A 27,169-nucleotide genomic window follows, 5' to 3' on the forward strand; every position below is an offset into this window, starting at 1 on the left:
AATTGTAGACTTTGTGATAAGATGTGTCTGTGTTTGTACTTTAAATGCATATTTTTTATTTTTAATCATTTCAGCTTCTATTCCCCTTTACCTCAGAGGAAAACATTTTTGCTTCGCCTACATGATAGCTTTTGTCACAGGTTACTTTTCAAAAGAGAGCACTTTGAGACTTCTAAACTCCAAACATAGCAGGAAATGTAATGCCTGGGTTCAGAAAGTTATATCAGTATAGATTAGTTTGTGAAATTGTCTTTGTTTGTTCTTGTTTGAATTTGATATTGTTATAAATGACACTATTCAAATGTCTTGAGGCATTGCAGCAGTTTATTGAAGCATATGCAAACATACATGAACAGTCAGTATGACAAAAATAAAGTTTGTTCATTTTTAACTATCCTAAAAGTCAACATTTGGTATGACCGCCTTTATTCTCTGACATAGCCTGAACTCTCTTCAGCAGCTTTCATTTCTTTAAGTAGTCTTTAGCACTGGTTCTCCAGGTTTCTTGAAAGACTTTCAAAGCTCTTCTTTGGACGTTTCCTGCCTTTTGTTCAGTTCTGTGAAGATGATCCACCACTGCTTCAATGATGTTGAGGTCTGGGTCCTGATAGCGTTCTGTTGTGTCTCTCTATTCCAATGTACAGTACCTTTACTATATTTACAGAGTGTTTGAGAAATGTGTATTTAAACAAGGTTTTACTGCAGTGTGTTTGGGGTCACTGACATGTTGAAAGGTGAAGCCACTGCCATTCACATGCTACATGGCATGTTGGATCAAAATCTGCATTCATAATATCATCAGTTGTGACAACACTATCAGCTGTAATGCAGTCCAAACCATGACAGAGCCTCCACCGTGTTTTACTGACAGCTGCACGCTGTATGCGTCCTCCCTACATACTGACAGCAATCTGAAGCACAAAATCCAAAGTTGGCGTTACCGTCTGAAAATGATCAGGTACAAGGATTTTCCCATTTGTTACGGACATCACTTTCTGCAGTAGATGGCGTTGATAACACTTCAAGTGTTTTCTAATATTTAAAAAAAAGACAGATTTTACTTTTCTCACGCTCTTACCTTCTCTTAAAGTTAACTGTATGAGGTCTAGCCACTGATTTCGTAAAATGTAGTGACACACACACACATCTACGAGCTTTTCACGGCTTTACTCGTGTTTATTTTTCATCTAAAAGGAATCTATCTTTTAGTATGGAGGATAAGAAGGGGGAAAGGAGAGGAGGAGAGGTGAGACGAGTCCAGGAGGGGAGCTGGAGAGAGAAGGAGGGATAGAGGAAGAGGAGGACGTTGAAGTGTGCATAAGAAAGCAGCTCCTCCCTCCCGCTGTCTGCGGACCGGACGGCAGCAGCAGAAAAGCACCAATCAGCAGGAAAATCGCGTCTAATTTGGGATTTAACTCGAAGTGAATGAGCGAGTCTTCACCGGAGCACGGACCTGCGCTGCCCTCACTTCACTGTGCCCCCGTACCCTCTGTGAACCGACCGACATGCTCTCTCTGGGGCTCGCCGTGTCTCTGCTGGCCGTGTCCTGCGCGCTGTGGCCGGCTGCGGTCCGGGCGGCGTCCTGCGAGACTGTGCGGATCCCGCTGTGCCGGTCCATGCCCTGGAACATGACCAAGATGCCGAACCATCTCCACCACAGCACGCAGGACAACGCGGTGCTGGCCATCGAGCAGTTTGAGGGGCTGCTGGGTGAGTTACTGCCCCTCAGTGCCCTAATAAACTTTTTTTTAATTGGGCAGTTAATTAAGTCATTGAAGAACCTGGTGTGTAATTAACTGACCGTAGAAGCAATCGCACAGTGATTTTTCAGGTTCTCATGAAAACATGTAAACGTTTTCCCCACAACTTTATTTTTAACTTACTGTTCACGATTTTTGATTTTTGAAGTCGCTAATAAGCAGTTAAAGCGCTATTTTAGGGCACACAGATTAGTTAACAAGTCGGGCAAAGGCTGAAACAGCCTGGGATGACCTTTTTATCATCTGCACGTTGCCTTGACATTAACATAAACACCTGACCACTCATAACATCTCTGTAATGTTATTTGGCACATAACTCAGAAATGATGAAATTAAAGTAAGGAGGCTTTAATGTACATACAGAAAGTGGAGTGAAGAACAGACACTTGAATAGGTCACTTCTCTAAAATTACCAAGTGTTTTTTTTCCAGGGCCGTAATCATCATATATATTTGAGGGGACATATGCCCCCAATCAGATATATTCAAATTTCCAACCTTCCAATGTACTTATGGAAACCATAAATATTGTTTTTCTTCTGTGCAATAACAGATGATCACATCTCAAAATACTGATTAGTGAGTGTTATCATGAACTAAATTGATGTCTTTATAATAATAATAATAATGATGATTATTATTATTATTATTATTATTATTATTATTATTATATGCACAGCAGTGGGTAGGTATAATCAGTGTCAAATACTTTACTTTGCTTTATTTACCTTCTTTCTTCTTAAATATGCATGTAATTGGGATTCAGTAATATTTTTATATCAGCTGTTGACCACCTGACCCTCAGACTTAGATCTCTCACCCCCAGATGTTGACTAGTAATAAATGCTAATCAAATATAAACTAATAAAATACTAACTACTGCCAAGTATTTCCAGCAGATCTGCAGGAAAAATGTCAGGACGTTTTGTGGTGGAGCAGGGCTGGATCTGGTCTGATCACTGAAACCATCGCTTCACTTAGAGATTATGGAAACCTTTTTCTGCCTTTCTTTTTTGGCTGCTGTAGCAGTACTCTGTAATGGAGCAACCATATTTTGAACAGTTGGTCAGTGACAACCCACTTTCTGGTCTGACTGTAGCACTAATCCAAGACAGCACACATCAGAATTATAGCTGGCTACAGGAGGAGGAACCTGAGCATTTTCAGCCTCTTGGGTTCACATGAATTTGGTTACAAGAGCGTTCAAGATTCTGAAATGATCTCCGAGCTGTGGACGTTGTCCAGGAAAAACAGGAATTTCAATTGTTTCGCCGCAAGGGATTACATTCCATTTTTTTCTAATTAGCCAGCCAGTTGACCGTGAAGAATCATAGCATGAGTTGGTTTGAATACTGGAAATTGAATTCCTGGTATTTCCTAAAAAATTCTTGACAAAAATCTGTTTCCATTTTCTGGGGAAAATACCTGCGGTATAATAAAGTTTGAAAATGAGCCCGTTTGGCATCATTTTTAACTGGTTGAGAAGCTTGTAGTACAAAAGACTGATTTTTAAACCAGCGCGTTAGTGTTCAAACTTGTGTACATGTATCTGGCATTTCTGATGGAAACATCTTTGTAATTATGTATTATTTGCAGTTTTGAATAAGATGGTAGTCTAAATATTTTTATTCAACCAACAATACACCTGAGGCAAAAGTCATTTTTCTAGTAAAGCTGTCAAACACTCGTGGTTTTAACTAATCAGTCGGCTAAATTAATCCTTTTTCTGTCTTTCTTCCATATTCAGGGTATATAACCGAATGACCAAGGAGCACAAACAAAACAACACAACCACACTCATTCAAATAGTGCAAAAACAATTCGGCTCTTTCCATTTTCTGTTTTGTAACACTGTGAACAAAATGTCGGTCCATTTGCTTTGTAGGAAGAAACAAGACTTGTGAACATGTCACTTTAGACTGTGGGAACTTTTGATGGCCATGTTAGTTGTCTGGTAGTAAATTGTAGGCAAAAATAAAAAATCAATCAGGAACATAATCAGTGGAGTAATTGACAGCAAGTTCTGACCATGCTTAACCCTGCCGGGAGGCTTTCACTTTTCAAAAGTTTTAGCTTTGGCAGGCCGTGGAGTCTGCACACTTAGCAGGTAAGCTGACCTTAATGCCAGCAGACATCAGCTGGTCACCTATTGCATCCAATTGGCAAATTTTAGTCTTTAGACCTCTGACCTCATGTTTCTAAATATTAGAAGTATGGCCGTCTGTACCGATAACACTCATTTACACATAGTTTTGAAAGTGCTGCGTTTTCTGAGCAGAAATCTTTTTTCAGAACTAGAAATAATGAGAACCTTGGAAAATGGCACAGAAGTTATTATTCATTTATTTTAAATGACCACCTTCTCTTCATTTTAAGCGTGGCTTGTTGAGCTATAAATCCTGAGCAAAACTGTAAAAACTGTAGGATTATGGGATTGTTTTTTGTTTGTTTTTTTAAGATAAAGGGGCCTGTTAATTTTACTTAGATATAATAGGAGGTATTCTTCCATTGAAGGGGACTGATATGCTCCTTTGTTATTATTTCCAGACTCCATGAGAGTAGCTTTGTGCGGCTCAAAGTACAAAATAATCCTTATTCATTTTACACTTGAATGTCGGTGCAGTGCTTAAGTTCACGTAAAAACGCGCCCTACTACCTTGCATGCCTTTAAGGCTACTACTACTACTGCTGCTACTACTACTAATAATAATAATAGTGATAACTGGAATAATTTAGCCACACATAATAACCGTTCAACTCCAAATCTAAAAGTCTCCCATCAGGGAGACTGTTTGCCTGATAAGTTAGCCCCACAGTGGAAATAAATAGGATTGGTTCCTTTCGCATATTAAAGAAAAAGTTATTCTTGATTCTTTGTCTTTTGAAATTGCCACGTCTCACTACTTATTTCACTCATATATATTCTAGCAAGTCAGGTTAACAAAAAACGTTATTTTTATTGCAGGTGACTTTACATCGGTTTTGCATTATATGATTTAAAAGTAGTTCAACCACATGAAATGTTACAGTTTTACTGTAGCTGCTAATCAAGGCTAGTTAGCTCCTTAAAAAAATAGCTTTAACTTTTTTCCCCTCATTATGATTTTATTTTCACTACCATTTGATGTATGTGGTAATTCAGTTAAGTAAAAGTTTCTAATCCATCAGACCAATACAATTAGGCAAATTAGATTTAGATAGTCTTTTCTCCTTCCACTCAAGTGGAATAGGTCATTATAGAGGACAGTGGAAGTAGAATCGCCTCAGTCAAAATGCATAAAATTTACATTTATTAAGTAAACTGTAACAGGAACTGCCTCGGAGCATATCTGCGGATATCAAATATTACTATCTCTCTGTAGGATTTGGCAAGTAACATTGCTTTTCAATCCTGCACGTTCTCTACACATGCCATCACTGTCTGGTTAAAAATAAACTAACTAAACTAAATATGAGTTCTGATTAAAGGTTTGGGCAGGCTGCCACAGTTAGGTTTGGTTTGGTTACTTTGGCTGATCTCCTCCATCCATACTAACAGCAGTTTGAACCATAAATTCCAAACTTTCAGAGGGTACCTCTCTCCTGACCTACTCCTTACATATTAACTCCATAATTAAAATGTTTTGCTTCAAAGAGTCTTCATTACTCTACTATACCTGTTGCCACTGATTTCCAGTCCAGGCCTTGGGTAATTTTCCGTGCCTCAGTTTGGTTTTTTTTTTTGCCCTGTTCCCTTTCCTTAAGGATGGGTTCTTGACAGCCACCCTTCTACTGAGACCGGTTATGATGATGCCTCAAAGAGCCAAACAGTAGATCAGAGGTCCCCAATCCCAGTCCACGAGGACCGGTGTCCCTGCAGGTTTTAGATGTGTCCTTGATCCATCACAGCTGATTTAAATGGATAAATTACCTTCTCAACATGTCTTGAAGTTCTCCAGAGGCCTGGTAATGAACTAATCATGTGAATCAGGTGTGTTGACCCAGGGTGAGATCTAAAGCCTGCAGGGACACCGGCCCTCGTGGACTGGGATTGGGGACCCCTGAATTAGATGGATCAGTGGAAGGGCCAGATGCAGCTCTCAGGTTCTGTGTCAGGCTGGATTTCTTTTATTATTTATTTAAGAGATACTGTGTGTAAAATGTCACCACTAGATGTCAGTATATTGCAGTCAATTGAATTCTGTTTCAAGTGCTTAATTGAAGCTAAGGTAGCGGCTGTGGGACAGACAACTCGTGTGAGTGGTTGAGGATTTCCTGACCTTTTCTGTTAGTAAACGCTGCTTTCTTGCTGCTGTTAGTTGCTGTTAGCCTGTTGGATCCTTGCACACTTGGCGAATACACTGTCATCACGTGAGAATCCATTGAAATAACTGTGACAACATCAGAATAAATAAACCCGTTCATGCACATTTTCATGTGTTAGAGCCCCAACCACTGTGTAGGTAATGAGACATGAGGTGGAAAGAGGATAGAGCAGTGGTGGAAGAGAAAAAGGTAGCCAATGTGCAAAGAAAATCTTTCAAAATATACAGAAATATGCGCTGGCTCAAGACTTTTTGTTTTATGATAAATTGTGTGTGTGTGTATATATATATATATATATATATATATATATATATATATATATATATATATATATATATATATATATATATATATATATATATATATATATATATATATATATATATACACACACACACACACAATTGGTGTGTTAGCATACTAAAATTTGCTAACTTAAAATGGTGAATAAGATACTTTAAAGTAGGGCTGTATAATAACGTCCTTGTTGTAAAAGCCAACCTTTTTCTTACTTCAAACCAGCAGTTTGACTTAAATTCATTTCTACAACCATATTTTGAATTCTTTGCTAAGGTAGATTTAAATTTGAAATATGTATAGGTGTTCATTCTTATTTTTTCTCTAATCGGATCATTTCTCCCAGTCGTTTAACTTGTAATAAGCGACCGTTTCACATTTCCATGTGAGACAAGCATTGATAACTGCATATGTGGTCACATTCATCAGTAATCTTCACTATTTGAGGTTTCTGCAGTCTCATTTCCTGCCATATTAGTTCATAATTTATCCATGTCTGTCTTCAATAAATACATTTAGGTGCTGGCTGAACTTTGAGCTTGGCTGAGGTGGGCGGAATGAAGATTTTAAAAAGTGGTTAAAAAGGACTCTGCTTTAACCAGAAAAATGTCCTAATGAAAGAGCTCTGGGCCAACAACCAGGAAGCAGTTTGAGGTCACAAGTTCAAGCTATTTCTGTGACTTCACTGTGAAGTGGTACAGCCAAACCTCAGACCCACTCTGCAATAAAAGCACTGATCCATCCTCTACCCAGTGCTAAACTCTTTCTGGTCTCATCCTGTTTGAAACATGCAGCAGGATGGCAGATGGTAAAAGTCCAGTGTTTGTTCAGCCAGGGGTCCCTGAATGCACCATGTCTTCACTGACATGAAGAAGACATGAGTCTATCTAGAGGGCTCAAATTAAGTGAGCTGAGACTGAACAACCGTCCTTAAATATTTCTACAACAAGTGTGGATATGAAAGCTTCTTGGTCATAGCATGTAACGTCCCATATGGAAAAGAAATAGTAAAAACTTATAAGTGATTACTCATGAAAGTGGCCACTTTCTCATTACCTTCATATATTGTTTTAGTAAGTATCCAAAACATACAAGTTTCATTATATAATTTTTCAAGGGATCTTATATCTGTTTTCACTCTTATATGCTTTTCATACAAGTTTCACACAAGACAGATACAAACTTTATAAGATTTATATATATCTTTTCCATATGGGGTAATTCTGAAATACCATTTAAAAGGTGAAGAATTCCCAGTGGATGAGCACTTGGTGACAACCTCTCTGTCTTCCTTTTCTCACCCCAACCGGTCGTGCCCAGGGCTGGACTGGGACAAAAATCGGCCCGGGCATTTTAACTAGAGACCGGCCCACCAGGTATTATAGGAAAAGTCATAAAGCCTTTGAATGAAAACAAACGCTGTTGTGACAGTGATGTACAATCTTGTTGGTATATGTATGATTTCTATACATTTTACGTCAGATAAAAACTTTGGTTGAAAGATTCAGATAATTATTTAATAAAAGCTAGAAATTTTAAATGAGAATAAGAAATAAAAGTATTTCTTTGTGCCCCCCTCTCCCTGTTAATGCCCTACCTGCCCCCCTGGCAAAACTTTGCTAGACCCGCCCCTGCACAGTTACCAGCTGTCAGCTACTTAGAAAAGGATCCTGGTGTTATTTGTCTCTCAGAAACAGTTCATAACTTCAACTCATTCATGTCACCTAAAAGGTAAACCTGTTTCTCCATCACCTGTTCAGCTCTGATGATTCAGTAAGGACATCTCCTGGTTTCATCTTTATGTTTCCCTCTCACCACATATCCAAACCGACATCATGACCAGCAGCTTTACAGCTGTGGCTCCAGCAAACATCAGCTGATACTAGAAATTAATATGAAATAAATTCTAACAACAGCTGATCAAGCTTAAACGTGCTGCTGTTGTTTAACGCGACATCCGCTGGTTTCCTCTTTCTGGCGCAAAGTGGGCGATAAACAAACAAGAGAGCCGATCAGCTGATCATTGATCAGTTTCATGATTGAAGCAGCAAAAGGAGAGGGAGGGGGAGAGAATGAGAGAAGAGGCAGCTGTACAACGTAAAGACGCAGAATAATCTTAATGACCTTGTAGTACCATATCACCCTATTAGAGCACTTCGCTCTCGCTCTGCAGGCCTACTTGTTGTTCCTAGAGTATTTAAAAGTAGAATGGGAGGGAGAGCCTTCAGTTTTCAGGCCCCTCTTCTGTGGAACCAGCTTCCAGTTTGGATTCAGGAGACAGACACTATCTCTACTTTCAAGATTAGGCTTAAAACTTTCCTTTTTGCTAAAGCATATAGTTAGGGCTGGACCAGGTGATCCTGAATCCTCCCTTAGTTTGGGAGGATTTGGATGCCCTCGTCTTTCTCCAGAGTAGGAGTCACAGGAGCTTCCAGTCAGCATCACCAATGACTTGTGTTGCTACCACATGGATTTAAAAAGAAAATAAAAAAGATATTTCCAGGATGGACACCATTTGCTAAAAATGTCTGTTTTTTTAAATGCTTGCAGGTGTTCACAACATATTTTCCTAAGTGCTCCAATTTGTCCTCATTATTTATTTATTTTAACCATATAAGATATTGTGTAACTTTCTTGAGTAACATTGCATATTTACATGTGGGCTGTAATCCATAAATATTGTGACTACAGCTGCCTCTAGCAAAACATCTGTATTTAGAGCTATTTGCAGCTATTTTTATTGCAAAAAGACATCTTTCCACCGATTCTGCCTTTATATACGAATCCATGGAAAAATGTCTTTATACCGCTTGATTGCTTGGATGCTCAAAAGTATTGAGTTTATGGAGGGAGGGTGTTGGATGTACACGGAACTCATATACACAGAGTGAGAGTGGGAAACTACACTGACCTTATTTTACCTTATTTTACCTGGAAAAATCTCAAGTTCTACTTAAAACAGTACAATGGCATAAGAGTTCACACCAGGTGTACATGATACACCTGGTGTGGGCGGGGGAGTGACTCCAGGGCGGGTGGACTAAATTCAATAGCTGCCACCCCACTGATTTCTATTTTGTCATTTCAGCTGCTCATCATTTATGCTCTCTAATGAAACTGCACATATAACCTATGTTTCCCTTCTTCTTCAAGGTACTGGTTGCAGTCCGGATTTGCTCTTTTTCCTATGTGCCATGTACGCGCCAATCTGTACTATTGACTTCCAGCATGAGCCAATCAAGCCCTGTAAGGCAGTGTGCGAGCGGGCGAAGCTCGGCTGTGAGCCGGTGATGAAGCGTTACAACCACAGCTGGCCCGACAACCTGGCCTGCAGCGAGCTGCCACTCTATGACCGTGGAGTCTGCATCTCTCCTGAGGCCATCGTCAAGGCAGACGGACCAGGTACACTCATTCGTTTGTATTATTGCTGTTATATGTGTGGCTGCCAATTTTGACCCGAGACAGCCTAATTCTGGAAATTGTTCTTATGTTTCTGTTTTGTTTTGTATTTTTGGTTTTGTTTTTTGTTTGTTTTTGTTTCACCATCACAAAAATGATGTTGACATTGACAAAGATTATTAAAAAATCTTTTAAAAAAAAGCACAAAATCCAAAGAGGGGGGAAAAATATTAAGCAAGTAATCACCATTTTTATAACTAATAAGACCTATTTCCAATGCTAATGTTCATGCTGGTACTTGAAGGATGTCCTTCATTTAAAAGTGCAAGAGACAGTAAAAGGATGGTAACAGGAAGCTGTTCAGTGACTCTGGCTGACGTGCAGAAACATTAAAAACATCATAAACAACATTATAAAAAAAAACTTTAAAATCAGCTCCTTTTTAGAGGTCCTGAATGAAGGTGTGAGTGAGCATGACCAAATGATTGATTCAAATTTAAAATGTAATCTTTATTAAGCTTTTTGGACAGTGAACATCAGCTTGTGAATAAAAAGTTCATAAGATGATTATTTGAAGCCAGACACTGTTTAATTCATGTATTTGACCACTGAAGTAAAATGTAGCAGGCTCTAACCTCTTACTAATACCACATACCAGTGTCTGTCAGCATGACCGAAGACTGTGAAAGATGGATGTAGCTACAGTAACATGAGCCCCTGATTGCTTCTGCCATTGCCTTTTTAGTATTTTGAGACCAGATGTGATAAGAAAGGGGTGACTTTGATAATCCTGCCTTTCCAACACTTAGAATGACCAAAATTACAAAGTGGACATGACGTTTTATTCCATATCACTCAGAATGAGAGACTCAAACCATAAACTCAGAAAAGTGTTCATACAGGTCAGGGCTGATGCCAATTTTCCTGCAGATTTCTAAAACACCGACCCTTGTAGAAAAGAAGACAGATTTAAATTGCTTTGCATTGGTTTCTATTTTTCAGACCTGAAAGCTATGTCCGTCTTTCATAGTGTCTGTAGTAATGAAAGGACTATCTGCATTGGAAGGTTAGCCTTTTCACCAAAGATATTCTGAGTGTCTCCTCAGAATACAGATATTGCTTCACTATTGAGATTTTTCTGAATCAAAAAGAGCAAATATTTTTCTTTGTGAAGACAAAGAGGGAGCTTGTTCACGTGATGGCCCTTCATTGCTATTAAACACAAGCGTTTTTCAGTCTCACAGATTTGTAGCATTTGAGTTTAATTTAAAACATTGGGTTTTCATTATTTAACATAGTTTCAGGATATTTTTAGGAATTCTGTCAATTTCAACACAACTTTTGATTTTGAATGTGTAATTAAGTAACAAAATGACTCTGCAGATTAGTGACATAAGTGCCATAAAGAGCAGCTATGTTCCATGACCAGCAGATGTGGCTGGTTCTGCTGGAGGTTTCTTCCTGATAAAAGGGAGTTTTGTCTTCTACTGTCACCAAAGTGTTTATTCATAAGGGGTTCATCTGATTGTTGGGGTTTCTCCATGTTATTGTAGGTTTACAATAGTACAATATATATACATTGGCAATAACCATAGCAAAGGTGATCCACATAAATAATACCATGTATGATATCTTTAAGAGTGAATTATGACAACATGAAAATGACTCGTACTCCAGTTCTTGCATAGTAAAACCAGTGACATCTTAAATGGTATGAACTGCACTCTTTCTTTTTTCCCTCCCGAGAGTCTCAACATGGAGGCTAACTCCGACGAGGATCGCTCACTGCAATTTTTAGTATATATCAGTGTTTTCTATCATGCTATACTACTCTCAGCAGTTTGTTTCTGCTCCCTCTCAGATAACATGAGTCATTCCCTGTCCAACTTCACTCCCACAGACTTTCTCAAAGAGCTCCTTGATACAGGAGGCCCACTCATTTTACACTCAATAAAACCCTCACTGTCCTCTGCTCCTTCAAACAGATCCAGGACCAGCAGGTCCAGAAAAAACCTTCATCTCAATCCCCTTGACCTCCATAACGATACACCCACATATCTCTGTTCTGCCCCAGCTTGGCTTGGCTCAGCGGGGCTTTGGGATTTTCCCTTGGTGTAATTTGTTGGTTTGCTGAGGTTCTGTCGGGGTGAATCATTTAAGTCATTCCAGTGATTTTCTGTGGGACTCTGGTCTGCATGTTGCTTTACAGAAGTATGTCTACAACTAGAAGCAGCTGCAGTTTTTCAGTGTATTGAAACACCAGCTCACAACCCCAGTTACCTTTGCACGTCTAGAGGTACATGGATGCAGGAGAACAGAGACTTGTACCATAAAGCTAATTCCCAGGTCATTATCAGTGTATTATGCTTTTCCCGTGATTGGATGCCACCCCACATAGCTCTTTTCCCTATCCTCTATTGATTTTTCGGTAGAGCTGCACATAAAGTGGTGTGGAAAGGTATTTGCCCCCTTCCAGATTTTTTTTGTATGTTTGTCACACTTAAATGTTTCAGATCATCAAACACATTTAGATATTAGACAATGATGACATAAGAAAGCACAAAATGCAGTTTCTAAATTAAGGTGTTTATTATTAATGTGAAAAAGTGTGCAGCAGCAGCAACTCATCCAATAGGTCACAGAAGACCCCAGAACAGCATCCAAAGACCTGCAGGCCTCACTTGTCTCAGTAAATGTCAGCGTTCATGATTCCACCATAAGATAGAGACTGGGCAAAAATTGCCTGTGTGGGAGAGTTCCAAGACGAAAGCCACTGCTGAGCAAAGGAGCTTGTCTCAGCTATGCCAGAAAACATCTTGAGAAATTCCTCTGTGGACTGACGAGACAAAAGTTTAACTTTTTGGAAGGTGTCTGTCCCATTACATCTGGCGTAAAAAAGTAACAGAGCATTTCAGAAAAAGAACAACATACCAAGAGTAAAATTTGGTGGTCATGGTGTGATGGTCTGAGGCTGTTTTGCTGCCTCAGGACTTGGTAGACTTGTTGTGGTAAATAAAACAATGCCGTCTACCAAAACATCCTAAAGGAGCAGAAGGTCCACCTCTGAATGGCTTAAGAAACACAAAACTAAGATTATGGAGTGGCCTAGTCAATGTCTTGACCTGAATCTGATTGAGATTCTGTGATGTGAGCTTAAAAAGGTGGTTCATATACAGGGAGTGCAGAATTATTAGGCAAATGAGTATTTTGTCCACATCATCCTCTTCATCAGAATCAGAATGGGGTTTATTGCCAAATGTTGAGCAGGTTTACAACATTAGGAAATTGCTGCGGTGCTTCAGTGCAAACATAGTGTCATAAATATCACTTAAATAGACATGAAAAAATAAAAGTAGGGATAAGAATTAAAAGTGCTACGTAGAAAGATATGTGCATGAGATATACATGAGATATATACATGAGAATAAGAATTAAGAGTGCTACGTAGAAAGATATATACATGAGTGCAGGTGGTGATCAGTGCCAAACATGAAATGATGCAGTGACACAGCGTAGGGTCATGTGTTAGTGGTGGGAACAGTCATATGGTTATTGTTCATGTGTCCAACAGCAGAGGGGAAGAAACTGTTCTTATGGCGAGAGGTTTTGGTGCGAATGGACCGGAGCCTCCTGCCTGAGGGGAGCAGGTCAAACAGACTGTGTCCAGGGTGAGAAGGGTCAGCTGAGATCCGAGCTGCACGCCGCAATGTCCTGGAGGTGTACAGGTCCTGCAGAGATGGGAGTCTGCAGCCAATCACCTTCTCAGCAGAGCGCACAACACGCTGCAGTCTCTGTTTGTCCCTGATAGTGGCTCCAGCGTACCACACGGTGATGGAGGAGGTGAGGATGGACTCGATGATTGCAGTGTAGAACTGCATCATCGTCCGTGTTGGCAGGTTGAATTTCTTCAGCTGCCTCAGGAAGTACATCCTCTGCTGGGCTTTCTTGATGACGGAGGTGATGGTGGGCTCCCACTTCAGGTCCTGGGTGATGGTGGTACCCAGGAAGCGGAATGAGTCCACAGAGGTGATGGGGGTGTCAGTCAGGATGATGGGGGGGAGTGGGGCTGTGTGCTTCCTGAAGTCCACAATAATCTCCACTGTCTTCTGGGCATTCAGCACCAGGTTGTTGTGGCTGCACCAGGACACCAGACGTTCAACCTCCCTCCTGTAGGCAGACTCGTCCCCGTCCGAGATGAGTCCAATAACGGTGGTGTCATCTGCAAACTTGATTAGCTTGACAGACTGGTGGGTGGAGGTGCAGCAGTTGGTGTACAGGGAGAAGAGCAGAGGAGAAAGAACACAGCCCTGAGGGGAGCCGGTGCTGATGGTCCGGGAGTCCGAGACATTCTTTCCCAGCCTCACATGCTGCTTCCTGTCCGTCAGGAAGTCAGTGATCCACCGGCAGATGGGATCAGGCACATTCATCTGGGAAAGCTTGTCTCGGAGATGGTCTGGAAGGATGGTGTTGAAGGCAGAGCTGAAGTCCACAAACAGGATCCTGGCGTAGGTTCCTGGGGAGTCCAGATGCTGCAGGATGAAGTGTAGAGCCATGTTGATGGCGTCGTCTACATGCATGTTGTCTTACTCCAAGCTGTATAGGCTTGAAAGCCTACTACCAATTAAGCATATTAGGTGATGTGCATCGCTGTAATGAGAAGGGGTGTGGTCTAATGACATCAACACCCTATATCAGGTGTGCATAATTATTAGGCAACGTCCTTTCCTTTGGCAAAATGGGTCAAAAGAAGGACTTGACAGGCTCAGAAAAGTCAAAAATAGTGAGATATCTTGCAGAGGGATGCAGCAGTCTCAAAATTGCAAAGCTTCTGAAGCGTGATCATCGAACAATCAAGCGTTTCATTCAAAATAGTCAACAGGGTCGCAAGAAGCGTGTGGAAAAACCAAGGCGCAAAATAACTGCCCATGAACTGAGAAAAGTCAAGCGTGCAGCTGCCAAGATGCCACTTGCCACCAGTTTGGCCATATTTCAGAGCTGCAACATCACTGGAGTGCCCAAAAGCACAAGGTGTGCAATACTCAGAGACATGGCCAAGGTAAGAAAGGCTGAAAGACGACCACCACTGAACAAGACACACAAGCTGAAACGTCAAAACTGGGCCAAGAAATATCTCAAGACTGGTTTTTCTAAGGTTTTATGGACTGATGAAATGAGAGTGAGTCTTGATGGGCCAGATGGATGGGCCCGTGGCTGGATTGGTAAAGGGCAGAGAGCTCCAGTCCGACTCAGACGCCAGCAAGGTGGAGGTGGAGTACTGGTTTGGGCTGGTATCATCAAAGATGAGCTTGTGGGGCCTTTTCGGGTTGAGATTTACAAGGAGGGAAAACAGTACACCTCTCTGAACAGTGTCTGGGAGGCTGTGGTTGCTGCTGCACGCAATGTTGATGGTGAACAGATCAAAACACTGACAGAATCCATGGATGGCAGGCTTTTGAGTGTCCTTGCAAAGAAAGGTGGCTATATTGGTCACTGATTTGTTTTTGTTTTGTTTTTGCATGTCAGATATGTATATTTGTGAATGTGGAGATGTTATATTGGTTTCACTGGTAAAAATAAATAATTGAAATGGGTATACAGGTATATTTGTTTTTTGTTAAGTTGCCTAATAATTATGCACAGTAATAGTCACCTGCAAACACAGATATCCCCCTAAAATAGCTAAAACTAAAAACAAACTAAAAACTACTTCCAAAAACATTCAGCTTTGATATTAATGAGTTTTTTGGGTTCATTGAGAACATGGTTGTTGTTCAATAATAAAATTATTCCTCAAAAATACAACTTGCCTAATAATTCTGCACTCCCTGTAGACTTATATAGATGTAGCACAGCAGCCGCCAGGGTGGCATACTTTCTGTGCAGAACTGTAAACTGTAAAAAATTGGTAACTGCAATACATATCTCTGTATTGGCAGTTGTCTGGCCAATCTGGCTAAGGCATTCAGGCAGTTTTTAAGTCTGATCTCTTTAAGTTCACCTCCTCCAGAGCAGTTAAATGCCACACCACAGGCTAATGTGCTAATCTGCCATAATGATCTAGTTTTTACAATATCAGGGGGAAAAGGAGAAAAAAAAATGACTGGCCAAATAACCTTGTTGGTTTTTGTTTGTTTGTTTGTTTGTTTGGGGGGGGTGCAGAAACCCTGCAGATAGAAAGTTATTGTAGCATCTCAGGTCTGTATTAAGAACCTGGCTTATCGATACAGATGCCAAGGCTAAAGCCTGTTTTTACAGAGCAACTTTGGAAGTTTCTGAAACATTGACGTTTTCCACAGTTGCTCTTTCTGATGAGATAGATGGATGAAAATGTTCAGTTTGGTTTATAGAAGGGTGCTGCCCGTATGTACCTTGCAGGAGGCAGCATTTATAAATAAAAAAATGATAATAATAAAGAAATCCAAAGTCCCACATATCTCCAAAGTTAATTTTCCCTCCTTCTGGACCTTTTCCCACAACCTCCAGGACAGTCTAACCATCCATTTTGCCCAGGTCCAGATCACAATGGTAACAGTGATCACAAGCTTCTTGTTGAAAATATTTTTCTGGTCAGGTGGGACGCAAATTTCCAGCCTCTTCTTCCAGTTGAATATCACTACAAAACCCCCTACTTGAAGCAACCTCTACTGGCTTCTTTCTGTGTAAAGGGAGGAAATTTCGCTTTACACATGTAACAGATGTCTGACTCAAAGGGTAAGCAAAACAAACTGAGGGCTATTCACTTTAGTCGACGGTGCCTTGGTTAAAAGGTTAAGGCTTGAGGATATATGCAATGCTGTTGGTATTCATACACTATAAATAATGTTGCTCTTGGAACTTTTATTGCAACTGACTAATCACATTGTGGTGATGTCATAGCTTTGCAACTAGGCAAAAAAGACCAAAATCTGCTCCCACAACAGCTTTAGAAAGTCGATGAGAGACGATAATGTGCAACAAAGTCGGTGTAGGAAGCGGACTGAGATGGACATTCAAACTGCAGTTCATGTCATGTGACAACCAATGGGGTAATGATGACTTAGGTTTAGGTATAAAGTTGTCATCGTCATAATAATAGTTGTTGTTATTGTCATTGTTTTTACAATTTCTACTTTTTTTTTTTCAGTTTCATAAAAATATACTTTTGTGAAAAGGTTCATTAAAATCCAAACTGTCTTTCAGTGCTTTCTCAAAAGCTTTTGAAAGTAAACTTCCCCTGTTGGTTCTGAAGCAACATTAACAAAATTATGATGCTTCTAAAACACACACACAAAAGGAAAAACTCCCTTTTTAACAGAAAGAAACCTCTCTGCTTGGGGGTGAAGTAGTGAATATCAAAGTCATAATGACTGTTCTGTGCAGTTTGTGCATTACTGACACTGCTCAATGATCCACCTGTTTGAGTTGTATTCCGATAAGACCACCATTTTTAATCACGAACCAAAAGAACAAGTTTCTTTCATTTCTGACTGCCATCTTTCTGATCCATAGATCCATACCACCAGGACCCAGCCAGGTGTAACCCAGGTAAGGCTAAACCTTAACATTTCCATTTTCTTAACATGGTCTGTATGTAAAATATCTTCCAGGGCCTAAAAAGCAAAGCCTTAAGCCTACAGGATGGTCAGTAGTGGGCAACACCTGAGGGTTGCAAAAAAAAACCCAAAACATCTAGTCTTATGAAATCTGTGAAAATGACCCTTATATCTGTAAACACTTGGGTTTTGGGGCTCACAGTCTCATTCTGGGTCATTATTGAATAAAATCTTTACTAAATGTTATAAAAAAAAAATTTCATTCATCATGTCAGTATTACATCCAGCATTATCCAGGATATGATCATTAGTCAATGACTGCTTGTGTTAAAGAGTTCAGCTGTCACCCTCGATTTCTGATCCACCCCTCGTTCATCACATCAAGTTTCAAAACCTCAAGTTGGCTAAAGTAGAAAATAAAACTGACCTTGAGGCCTCACAACCAGATTACACCAAACGGTGATGAATTGGTGTGTGTGTGTGTGTGTGTGTGTGTGTGTGTGTGTGTGTGTGTGTGTGTGTGTGTGTGTGTGTGTGTGTGTGTGGAAACGACTGCATTTTTTTTCTGACCACTAGACTACCCGATGTCAGTAGTTGTCAAACGTTTTCTGCCGCACCTCAGAAGCTGGAAAATCTGACACACCAATTTTAAAATTAGTTCAACATGGGTAAAAGGTCAGCACAATGGGATCTAGATCTCTGTGTCCCACCCCAAAAGTTTGAAAACCACTGGTATGAATTAACTATGAACCTGTTAAAATACTTTACTAAAAAGCATGTCTTTCCTGGGTTTGATTCCCCTGACAGAATCCAGTCCAGACTTCTCAATGGACTTTCACTGCAGAGGACCAGATGGAGGTAACTTCTGTCTAATGTTATTTATTTATTTATTTATTAACCTTTATTTAACCAGGAAGATCCCATTGAGATTAAAAACCTCTTTTTCAAGGGAGACCTGGCCAAGATAGGCAGCAGCAGGTGTCTCAGAATTACAGAAATTACTCAAACATAGGCAGCAACAACACACATGCAACAATAAGTGAAAGAATACAAATAAAATAAAAAATAAAATTCAATAAAATTCAAATAAAAATAAAAAAGTCAGTTAAAATGACAATCAATCTAATTGAAACAGTTACATGTTATGGACTTGGCCTCAAGGATTCGTAGTTTAGACTTAAAAGCACTTAATGAAATGAATTCAGTCATTTTCCATTCCTTCTGCAGTTTGTTCCAGGCCAAGGGCGCTAAATGGACAAAAGCTCTTTTACCAAGTTCAGTTCAGGCAAATGGAACAGAAAGCAACAAGTAACCATGCGGACGAAGAGAATACCGACCAGCATGTTTCATTACAAGCAGGGAACATAGATAAGAAGGCAGCAACCCAAGTATCGCCTTATATATAAAACTGTATAAATGAGAGTTCCTCCGACTTACCAAAGCAGGCCATCCTACCTGAGAGTATAACTCACAGTGGTGAGTCTGGTACAGTTAGTGATGAACCTCAGAGAAGCATGATACACAGAATCAACCATTCGAAGACATTGAGCAGAAGCATTCATATATACACTCAACAAAAATATAAACGCAACACCTTTGTTACTGCTCCCATTCCCCATGGGATGGACGTAGAGACCTAAAATTCATTCCAGATACACAATATAACCATCCCTCCCAAACAGTGGTCACAAATCAGTCCAAATGTGTGGTAGTGGGCACATCTGCCATATTGAGATAATCCATCCCACCTCACAGGTGTGCCACATCAGGATGCTGATCTGACATCATGAGTAGTGCACAGGTGTACCTCAGACTGCCCACAACAAAAGGCCACCCTGGAATGTGCAGTTTTTTGCGCTATTGGGGGTCTGGGGACCCAGAACCGGTCAGTATCTGGTGTGACCACCATTTGCCTCATGCAGTGCAACACATCGTCGCATGGAGTCTATCAGATTGTCAATTGTGGCCTGTGGAATGTTGGTCCACTCCACTTCAATGGCTGTGCGAGGTTGTTGGATATTCGTGGGAACTGGTACACGCTGTCGTATACGCCGGTCAAGCACATCCCGAACTTGCTCAATGGGTGACATGTCCGGTGAGTATGCTGGCCAAGCAAGAACTGGGACATTCTCAGCTGCCATCTGCCCTGAACAATGTGAACCATGATTCATCTGTGAAGCGCACACCTCTCCAACGTGCCAGACGCCATCGAATGTGAGCATTTGCCCACACAAGTCTGTTACGGCGACGAGCTGGAGTCAGGTCAAGACCCCGATGAGGACGACGGGCATGCAGTTGAGCGTCCCTGAGACGGTTTCTGACAGTTTTTGCAGAAATTGTTTGGTTGTGCAAACCAATTGTTCCAGCAGCTGTCTGGGTGGCTGGTCTCAGACGATCTTGGAGGTGAACCTGCTGGATGTGGAGGTCCTGGGCTGGTGTGGTTACACGAGGTCTGCGGTTGTGAGGCCGGTTGGATGTGCTGCCATATTCTCTGAAACGCCTGTGGAGACGGCTTATGGTTGAGAAATGAACATTCAATGCACGGGCGACAGATCTGGTTGACATTCCTGCTGTCAGCATGCCAGTTGCACGCTCCCTCATTGCTTGTGGCATCTGTGGCATTTTGCTGTGAGACAAAACTGCACATTCCAGGGTGGCCTTTTGTTGTGGGCAGTCTGAGGTACACCTGTGCACTACTCATGATGTCAGATCAGCATCCTGATGTGGCACACCTGTGAGGTGGGATGGATTATCTCAATATGGCAGATGTGCCCACTACCACACATTTGGACTGATTTGTGACCACTGTTTGGGAGGGATGGTTATATTGTGTATCTGGAATGAATTTTAGGTCTCTACATCCATCCCATGGGGAATGGGAGCAGTAACAAAGGTGTTGCGTTTATATTTTTGTTGAGTGTAGAATATCACCATAATCCAGCACAGGCAAGAATGTTGCAGCAACAAGCCGCTTCTTTGTATTAAAAGAGAAACACAACTTATTTTGAAAATAAAATCTCAATTTTAACTTCAGGTTTTTTACAAGATTCTCTACATGTGGTTTGAAGGTAAGCGAGTCATCAATTAAGATTCCCAGATATTTATAGGTGTGAACCAACTCTATTTTATTACCTTCAAGAGTGGTTACTGATGGGATTGTTTGGGCTTGTCTCCTTGATTTAGAAAACAACATGAGCTTTGTTTTGTCTGCGTTGAGAACAAGTTTAAGCTGAAGTAATGAGTGCTGGACAGCAGAAAAGGCTTTCTGCAAGGAGTCAATGGCTTGGACAAGAGTTGAACCACAGCTGTAAATAACTGTATCATCAGCATAGAAGTGCAAGTTTGCATCTGGCACATGTAGACTAAGATTGTTTACGTAAATGATAAATAGAAGGGGACCTAATACAGAACCCTGTGGCACACCATTGTGCACTGTAACAAAGTCAGAACATAGACCGTCAGATTTAATGCACTGAGTCCTGTTACTGAGGTAGTTTGAGAACCATGCCACTGCTCTCTCAGAGAGTCCTGACTGGAAGAGTCTAAGTTTTAAAATACAGTGATCAACAGTGTCAAATGCTTTTGACAAATCAATAAAAAGGGATGCACAGTGTTGTTTTTTATCAAGTGCAATAGTAATATCATTTACCACTCTAATTGCAGCTGTGATAGTACTGTGATTCTTCCTAAAGCCTGATTGATATTCAGATAAAATGGCATTGGTGTGTAAAAACTCCTTTAACTGCTCACACACAAGAGCTTCAAGAACTTTGGCCAGCACAGATAGATTAGATATTGTCCGACCTTTGGTGTAGTTTACATCATTCTGCACCAGTGGTATTGATAATATTTATATTTGGCCCTGAGTGTAGCTTAATAGTTACAGTCAGACCACATTTGGCCAATTGGAAGTATAAAAATTGGTAAAATGAGGCAACAGCTATGCTGGGTGCTGTCCAAATGGCCACGAAAGTAAACAAATTTGAATGTGTCATATCAGTCCATGTTTTAAGAACAACCAAATTCATAGATGCCCTCAGACAAGCAACAATCTTGAGTGGATTTAAACTTGCAACGATGATCTTTCTTGGCTCACTCAAATGTGGCATTGCAAATTTAACTGGGAAATGTGGATTTTTAAGATGGAGCTTGGAAGAAACTTTCCTTTGTCAGTGCTTATTTGAAAAGTTGTAATTTGTGTGTCCATAGATAGATGCAGATGTAAGTCAGTCAGAATGAATATGAGAACCTATGAGAAGAACAACTACAACTATGGTGAGTCATCTGAAGTTTTTGTTTAAAGTATTATTTTTCTTTTCTTTTTTACACTTAATGTAAATGCATAATTTATTTGAGGTCACATTTTCATATATATGTGTGTATAATTTTACTGAGATACAAGTCAGATCGGATGCTCTGAGATGATTTTGGGATCTTGTTTTTCATGTTTAGTACCTGGAAAAGCCTATATTATGGAGAGAGAGTGTCATTTGTTGTTTAGCTTTCATCAGGTGGCTAATCTTGTATCATATTTGATGCTCAGATGCTATTGGTGACACTAATAATGAACCAGTGTCTTTAAAGTAATGTGATCTGAGTAATCCCATTGTTCCTTTTCACAAGTCTGTAAAATCAGTACTTGACTTGCTTTATACCTTAACCGCAAGAAGGTTTTTAACAACCTCGTACACAGATATTTTCTCCCTGAATATAAAAGTAAAACAATTCTGTGCTCCAACTAGAAATAAATTGGAGACAAAAATGCTTGAGGCCAGAAAGGCTTTTCCTGATGAATACAGCACGCAGGCTTGATTTGGCAAATCCAGCAGAGATTTCCATGTGGTCCTCACTAATGCTTTTGGCCACAAAATCCATTTGGGAAAGCTTTTAGATTTTTATTTTTTTCCAAGCAATCATTAAACAAGAGCCCACTTTCAAAACCGTCCCATATAATTGAAACAGAGAAGTTTAGTAAACCTGGTAGCATGCCAGAGTGCACAAGGTGGTCTTTATAAATCTTACTGCTTGCATTCTCCCTTTGCTAATTAACACTGATTCTGATATTACACTGGAATCCAACCTGCCGTGCTGGTTCTGCTTACTTCTCATCCATCTGTGTAGCTTCCATTTCCTCGTTTAGTGGCCTTTTTCTTTTTCTTCTTCTTCTTTTTTTTTTTTTTTTTTTTTTTTTTTGCTTTACAGTGATGTCTGTTTTTCTGCGTTAGTTGCATTCTTTGGTATGTTAACCCTGAGACTTCTGCATAGGTTTGTTTTTGTTAGGATGACAGTTTAGCAAATTCCGTGCTCTGGGCTGGTGCTGCTGGATGATTAATATATACATTTTTTATTTTACTTTTGAAGTGACGGGTTTGTAATCAGTAAGTCTAATAAACACGTTTTAATTGTGAAAAATAGGCCACAGGGCTTTTTGGAAGATCCGTTTCTTGACTGTCTCTCTATTAGCCTCATGTGTCAGCGCTTGAGATTTTCTAATGTGAGCATGTCAAGTCTTTTTTTTTTTTTTAAATAAAATAAAATAAAATGCACAACAGAAAAGTTGGGAACTTGTATATCATCAACATGCAAACACCACATATGTTGCATACTACATGCCAGTTGGAGTCCTGGTCATGTTAGCCCCTGATATATAATATTAAATGTATCTTTAATAGTTTTGTAACATTTAGGTCAACTTACCCAAGTCATAGCTAGCTGTCTAACTGCCCTGAGCTGGTTATTTGTTTAGAAAGTGCAAATATCAGTTTTATATCTTTTGATTTGTACCATTATATGACTGTCTCCACTTGCATTTTGCTAGTGATAATGTTAGCAAAAATGATACAGTTAGCTAGCTAGCTATAACTTAGCCAGATTTGTACAGTGTAGCTATATTCCAATGTAAGATGGGTTGCAGTTGCTTTGATGCTAGTATTACAGTAGCTAACATTGGTAAAATGGCCTGTAAATGGCCTGTATTTATATAGAGCTTTACTAGTCCCGAAGTACCCCAAAGCGCTTTACATATCCAGTCATCCACCCATTCACACACACATTCACACACACATTCACACACTGGTGATGGTACATTGTAGCCACAGCCACCCTGGGGCGCACTGACAGAGGCAAGGCTGCCGGACACTGGCGCCACATTAGCCAACATTAGGCAGAAAAACGATAGCTCAGCATTAGCATTGATATCCAAAGTCAAACTACCTTCCATAACTCAGGTTCCCCGGAGTTTAATTTTTTTTTTTTCAGGCAGACAGGCTTCATTAGTCAGTGTTTGAGTTTCTTGCTTGCTGACTTGGACAAATTGCTCAATGCCATTAGCTTCCTTACCCACGCTGTGCTGTCCAGTAAAGTTTTCACGAGTAAAATGTGGTATGCATGTGTTTAATAAGGTCTGGTACCAGGCCAAGAAAAATTAAATAATGATTCACACTTAAACCAGGAATTTAAAAAAACATAACAAAAGGGTGTGTTTTTATGGGTTGGTGCGCATTGGTAAGAGGAATTTCTGAATATCTCATATTCAGTTTCCATGCTGGTGCCTTTGTTCTGCAGTGATCAGAGCAAGGGTCAAGGACGTGAGGAATCGCGGTCTGGAGCCCACTGCTGTGGTGGACGTGAAGGAGGTGATCAAGTCTTCTCTGGTCAACATTCCCAAGATGACGCTGACACTCTACTACTCATCCTCCTGCCTGTGTCCTAAGCTGACTCCTGGAGAAGATTACATCATTATGGGCTACGAGGACGGTGAAACCTCAAAGTATGGGCAGTGGAAGATATAACTGATAATATAGTTATTGACAAGAAGTTGGTAAGATAGAAGTCCAGAATTTGTTGAGACTGGGCCCGTGCTTTATCTAGAGAAAAATCTCACTCGTAGAACCAGTATGCTGTCAGACTTTCTGAGACAGCTTCCGATTGTCCCTTTGCTCTGCAGGGTGCTATTGTGATAAATTACTGATCACAGCCAAATGTTACTTTTTTCCTTTTTTTTCAAAAAAGTCATATTTTAGTTTCTTCTTTTGCTAGCTGTTAAACTATGCCAAACATTGTTAAAATTTTGTCTTTGCAGGTTGCTCCTGATTGACAGGTCCATTGCTCAGAAGTGGAAGGATAGAATTGGCAGGAAGGTCAAGGTGCGTAGTTAAATATACCTGATTTTGGTTTTGGGTTAAAATAGAAAGTCTCTAGTGCTGACTGGTTTCAGACCCTTTGCTCTCAACTCTTTTCTTTTTTTTTCCCCATCTTCTGCCAACTATGAGCAAATTACTACTCAGGCAAAACTGAGTCAGCAATTTAAAATAAATCATCAGTTTTCTTTGGAAACAGGCTTGCAGCTCTTGTTTTCTCACACTCTGAAGATTTGGCATTGTGACTGTGGTGAAACACGCGCCCATCATTGTCATTGCACATGGCAGCATGCACCGAAACTGCTCAGCGCACTGTAGTGTTGTTAATGTTTGAAATGTACCAGAGCAGGAGCATCGGGATTCCCCAGAGACTTAGAGGGAGATTTCAACAGTTGGAAAAACTGAACAGCTCTGCTGAAACCTTTTAAAAACAAAGATTCATGTTTTGCTTTGTTTTCTGTTTTTACTACCTTTTTTGTTTTCTTTGAACGTGTATCATTTAGGGGAAGATTGCAGCAAGTTAGTCGCCATAGGCTTGAGCATAAATGATTACAATGCTGTCACACTTTGCGATCAGTGACTAATACATTGATTGTAGTACCCTCTCTAGAAAAGTAACATTGACAGCGATAGTGATCAATCCAATGGTGAAGAGCAGCAACCAAGGATCTTTATTAGGGATTGTATTTTTAGTTGCTTATTGTCTCCAAAGATGGGGCTGATCATCTTTCACTTTTCTGTCTTTCCTTCTGTCCAGAGATGGAACCAGATGCTGCACAGGAGAATTCAGAGTCGCCACTGAGATCTTCCGACTTTGTGTGCGTGTGACCGTGTGTGTGTAGATATTGCACTATTACAGGCTGTTGTAGCTGAATGTAGTTCATCTCTTCATCTGCCACTGTTTGAAGTCAGTTTTGTCATTTACTTCCTTTGCACAAACATCAATTAGTGTGTGTGTGTGTGTGTGTGTGTGTGTGTGTGTGTGTGTGTGTGTGTGTGTGTGTGTGTGTGTGTGTACGTGTGTGTGTATACGTGTGTGTGTGTGTTCGTGTGTGTACACCTAAAGCACTCAGTTAAGAGGGAGGAGCTTAAAATTGCGTGCAGCCATGTACTTTTATTTTTTACTTTTTCCCCCTGCGGTGGCTGTGTTGGCTACACAGCTCCTCTTCATGGTTACAGTTTTTATCAATCCTGGATGTTGGCCATGTTACCATGGTGATGGGATGGACAACATTTGAATGATACGAAAGCCATTTGGACTTGGACATTTTGAATACATCTGTAGCCATGACCTGCCTTCCACTGAGCTCCTAAGAAAATGAAACGTGGATATCTGTGCTTTGTTCAGACAGCAGTGTGAGTAGAAAGCAGCAGAAACTTGTTTTCCTGAATATCATTAGATCCAGTTATCAATGGATTACTGAATGGGCCTCATGAGCACAGGTCACAGCCTTCTGTTTTGGCAAATTCCAACTTTAAAATCTGCAAAGAGCTTCAAAACAGTCACATAGATGTGTAAAAAGACAGTAAATGACTGCAAAGATATGGATAACAAGTTGAAGACTAACAACCATATAAAGAGATACAAATTATCAAAACTCTGTGTGGCACTGTTTTAAATAAAAGAAAAGCCCTTTTTAAAATTGCCTGTAAAATTCACATTTTGCAAATTTGTTAGACATGAATAACACATTTTTAAACATTTTGTAAAGCTTTTTATAACCGTTTTTTTAAAGCAGTTGTACGTAAAGAATAAAACCAAAAATCTTACTGCTTTGATATGGCATTCAGTATTATGATTTCTTGTTGGCTGATGGTTTACGTGGGCATTATGGGGGTGGGGGGCAGATGTAGGACATCAGTTCCATTATGCTTTTGTTTAACAAATGTTTATTCTCCCCTCAAATCTGACCAGCAAACATATTCTAACATGAATTTACTGTTTTGGTACCTGTTAAAAATTAGTACTATATTTGTGCGACCCACACCGTGACCAATAAAGACTTTTTTTTTTTTCTAAGTAAAATTTTAAATAGAAGAGGAATGTGACCGTAACTTAAAGAGAGAGTTCACCCCAAAATAAAATGTAATCCACCATATCACCGTGCATAAGGATGCCTGCGTCTGCTCGTGACAGGATGTAAACGCTGATGGCGTCACCCTCGTCAGAACTGTAGTGTTGGTAGTGTCAATGTTTCTATGTCTGATATATCCAAAACTGGACGTTCTGCACCAAAAATATTCATACATTTACATACACATCTCAGTACATGTGAAAGCCAACTGTGGGCCATAAAACCTTTTTTATATTTGCAAGGGGTCTTTCATCATTTGACTAAAAAAAATTATGAATATGTGATAAATTCATAAAATGACAGTCGCGAGTCAGAAAACACACACGATGGCAGACAAAAAGTCCTTAAATGTGTGCTTGTTGCATTTCTCTTAAATTCGGTAATATTAATCTGTATTACATGGATCCTGTATTGGTACATATCTCTTGTGGAGCACAAAAGCTCCACCAACATTATGTCCAAACCTATTTATGAAGGGCAGCCAATCAGAAGAAGGTGATCTTGAATGGCATGCGAAGGGAGCTAAAATAGACTGCACCAAGGCCAAGAAAAATAAGGATTATCTTGAGCTGAGAATCATCCAAAGCTAACTGAGTAGAATCCAAAAATATAATAAAAAAAAAAATCATGTTGGAAATGTTAGAAAACGGAATGGTTAACCAG

At 40.1% G+C, this 27,169-nt stretch overlaps 1 protein-coding gene across 1 annotated transcript; it reads left to right on the plus strand.

Moving 5' to 3' along the window:
* Positions 1 to 1,303: 1,303 nt before the first annotated feature.
* On the plus strand, positions 1,304 to 27,169 carry frzb (frizzled related protein). The gene is made up of 8 exons (XM_085435440.1): positions 1,304 to 1,710; positions 9,515 to 9,763; positions 17,249 to 17,284; positions 18,100 to 18,150; positions 21,502 to 21,567; positions 23,857 to 24,061; positions 24,374 to 24,437; positions 25,189 to 27,169. The coding sequence occupies exons 1-8, from the start codon at positions 1,506 to 1,508 to the stop codon at positions 25,231 to 25,233; spliced, it is 921 nt and encodes a 306-aa protein (XP_085291566.1). The 5' UTR covers positions 1,304 to 1,505; the 3' UTR covers positions 25,234 to 27,169.

This window comes from Copadichromis virginalis, linkage group LG16 (assembly GCF_057382275.1).
Source record: "Copadichromis virginalis isolate Kocher_CV1m ecotype Utaka linkage group LG16, C_Virginalis_male_GT1.1, whole genome shotgun sequence".
In the NCBI taxonomy this organism is placed as follows: domain Eukaryota; kingdom Metazoa; phylum Chordata; class Actinopteri; order Cichliformes; family Cichlidae; genus Copadichromis; species Copadichromis virginalis.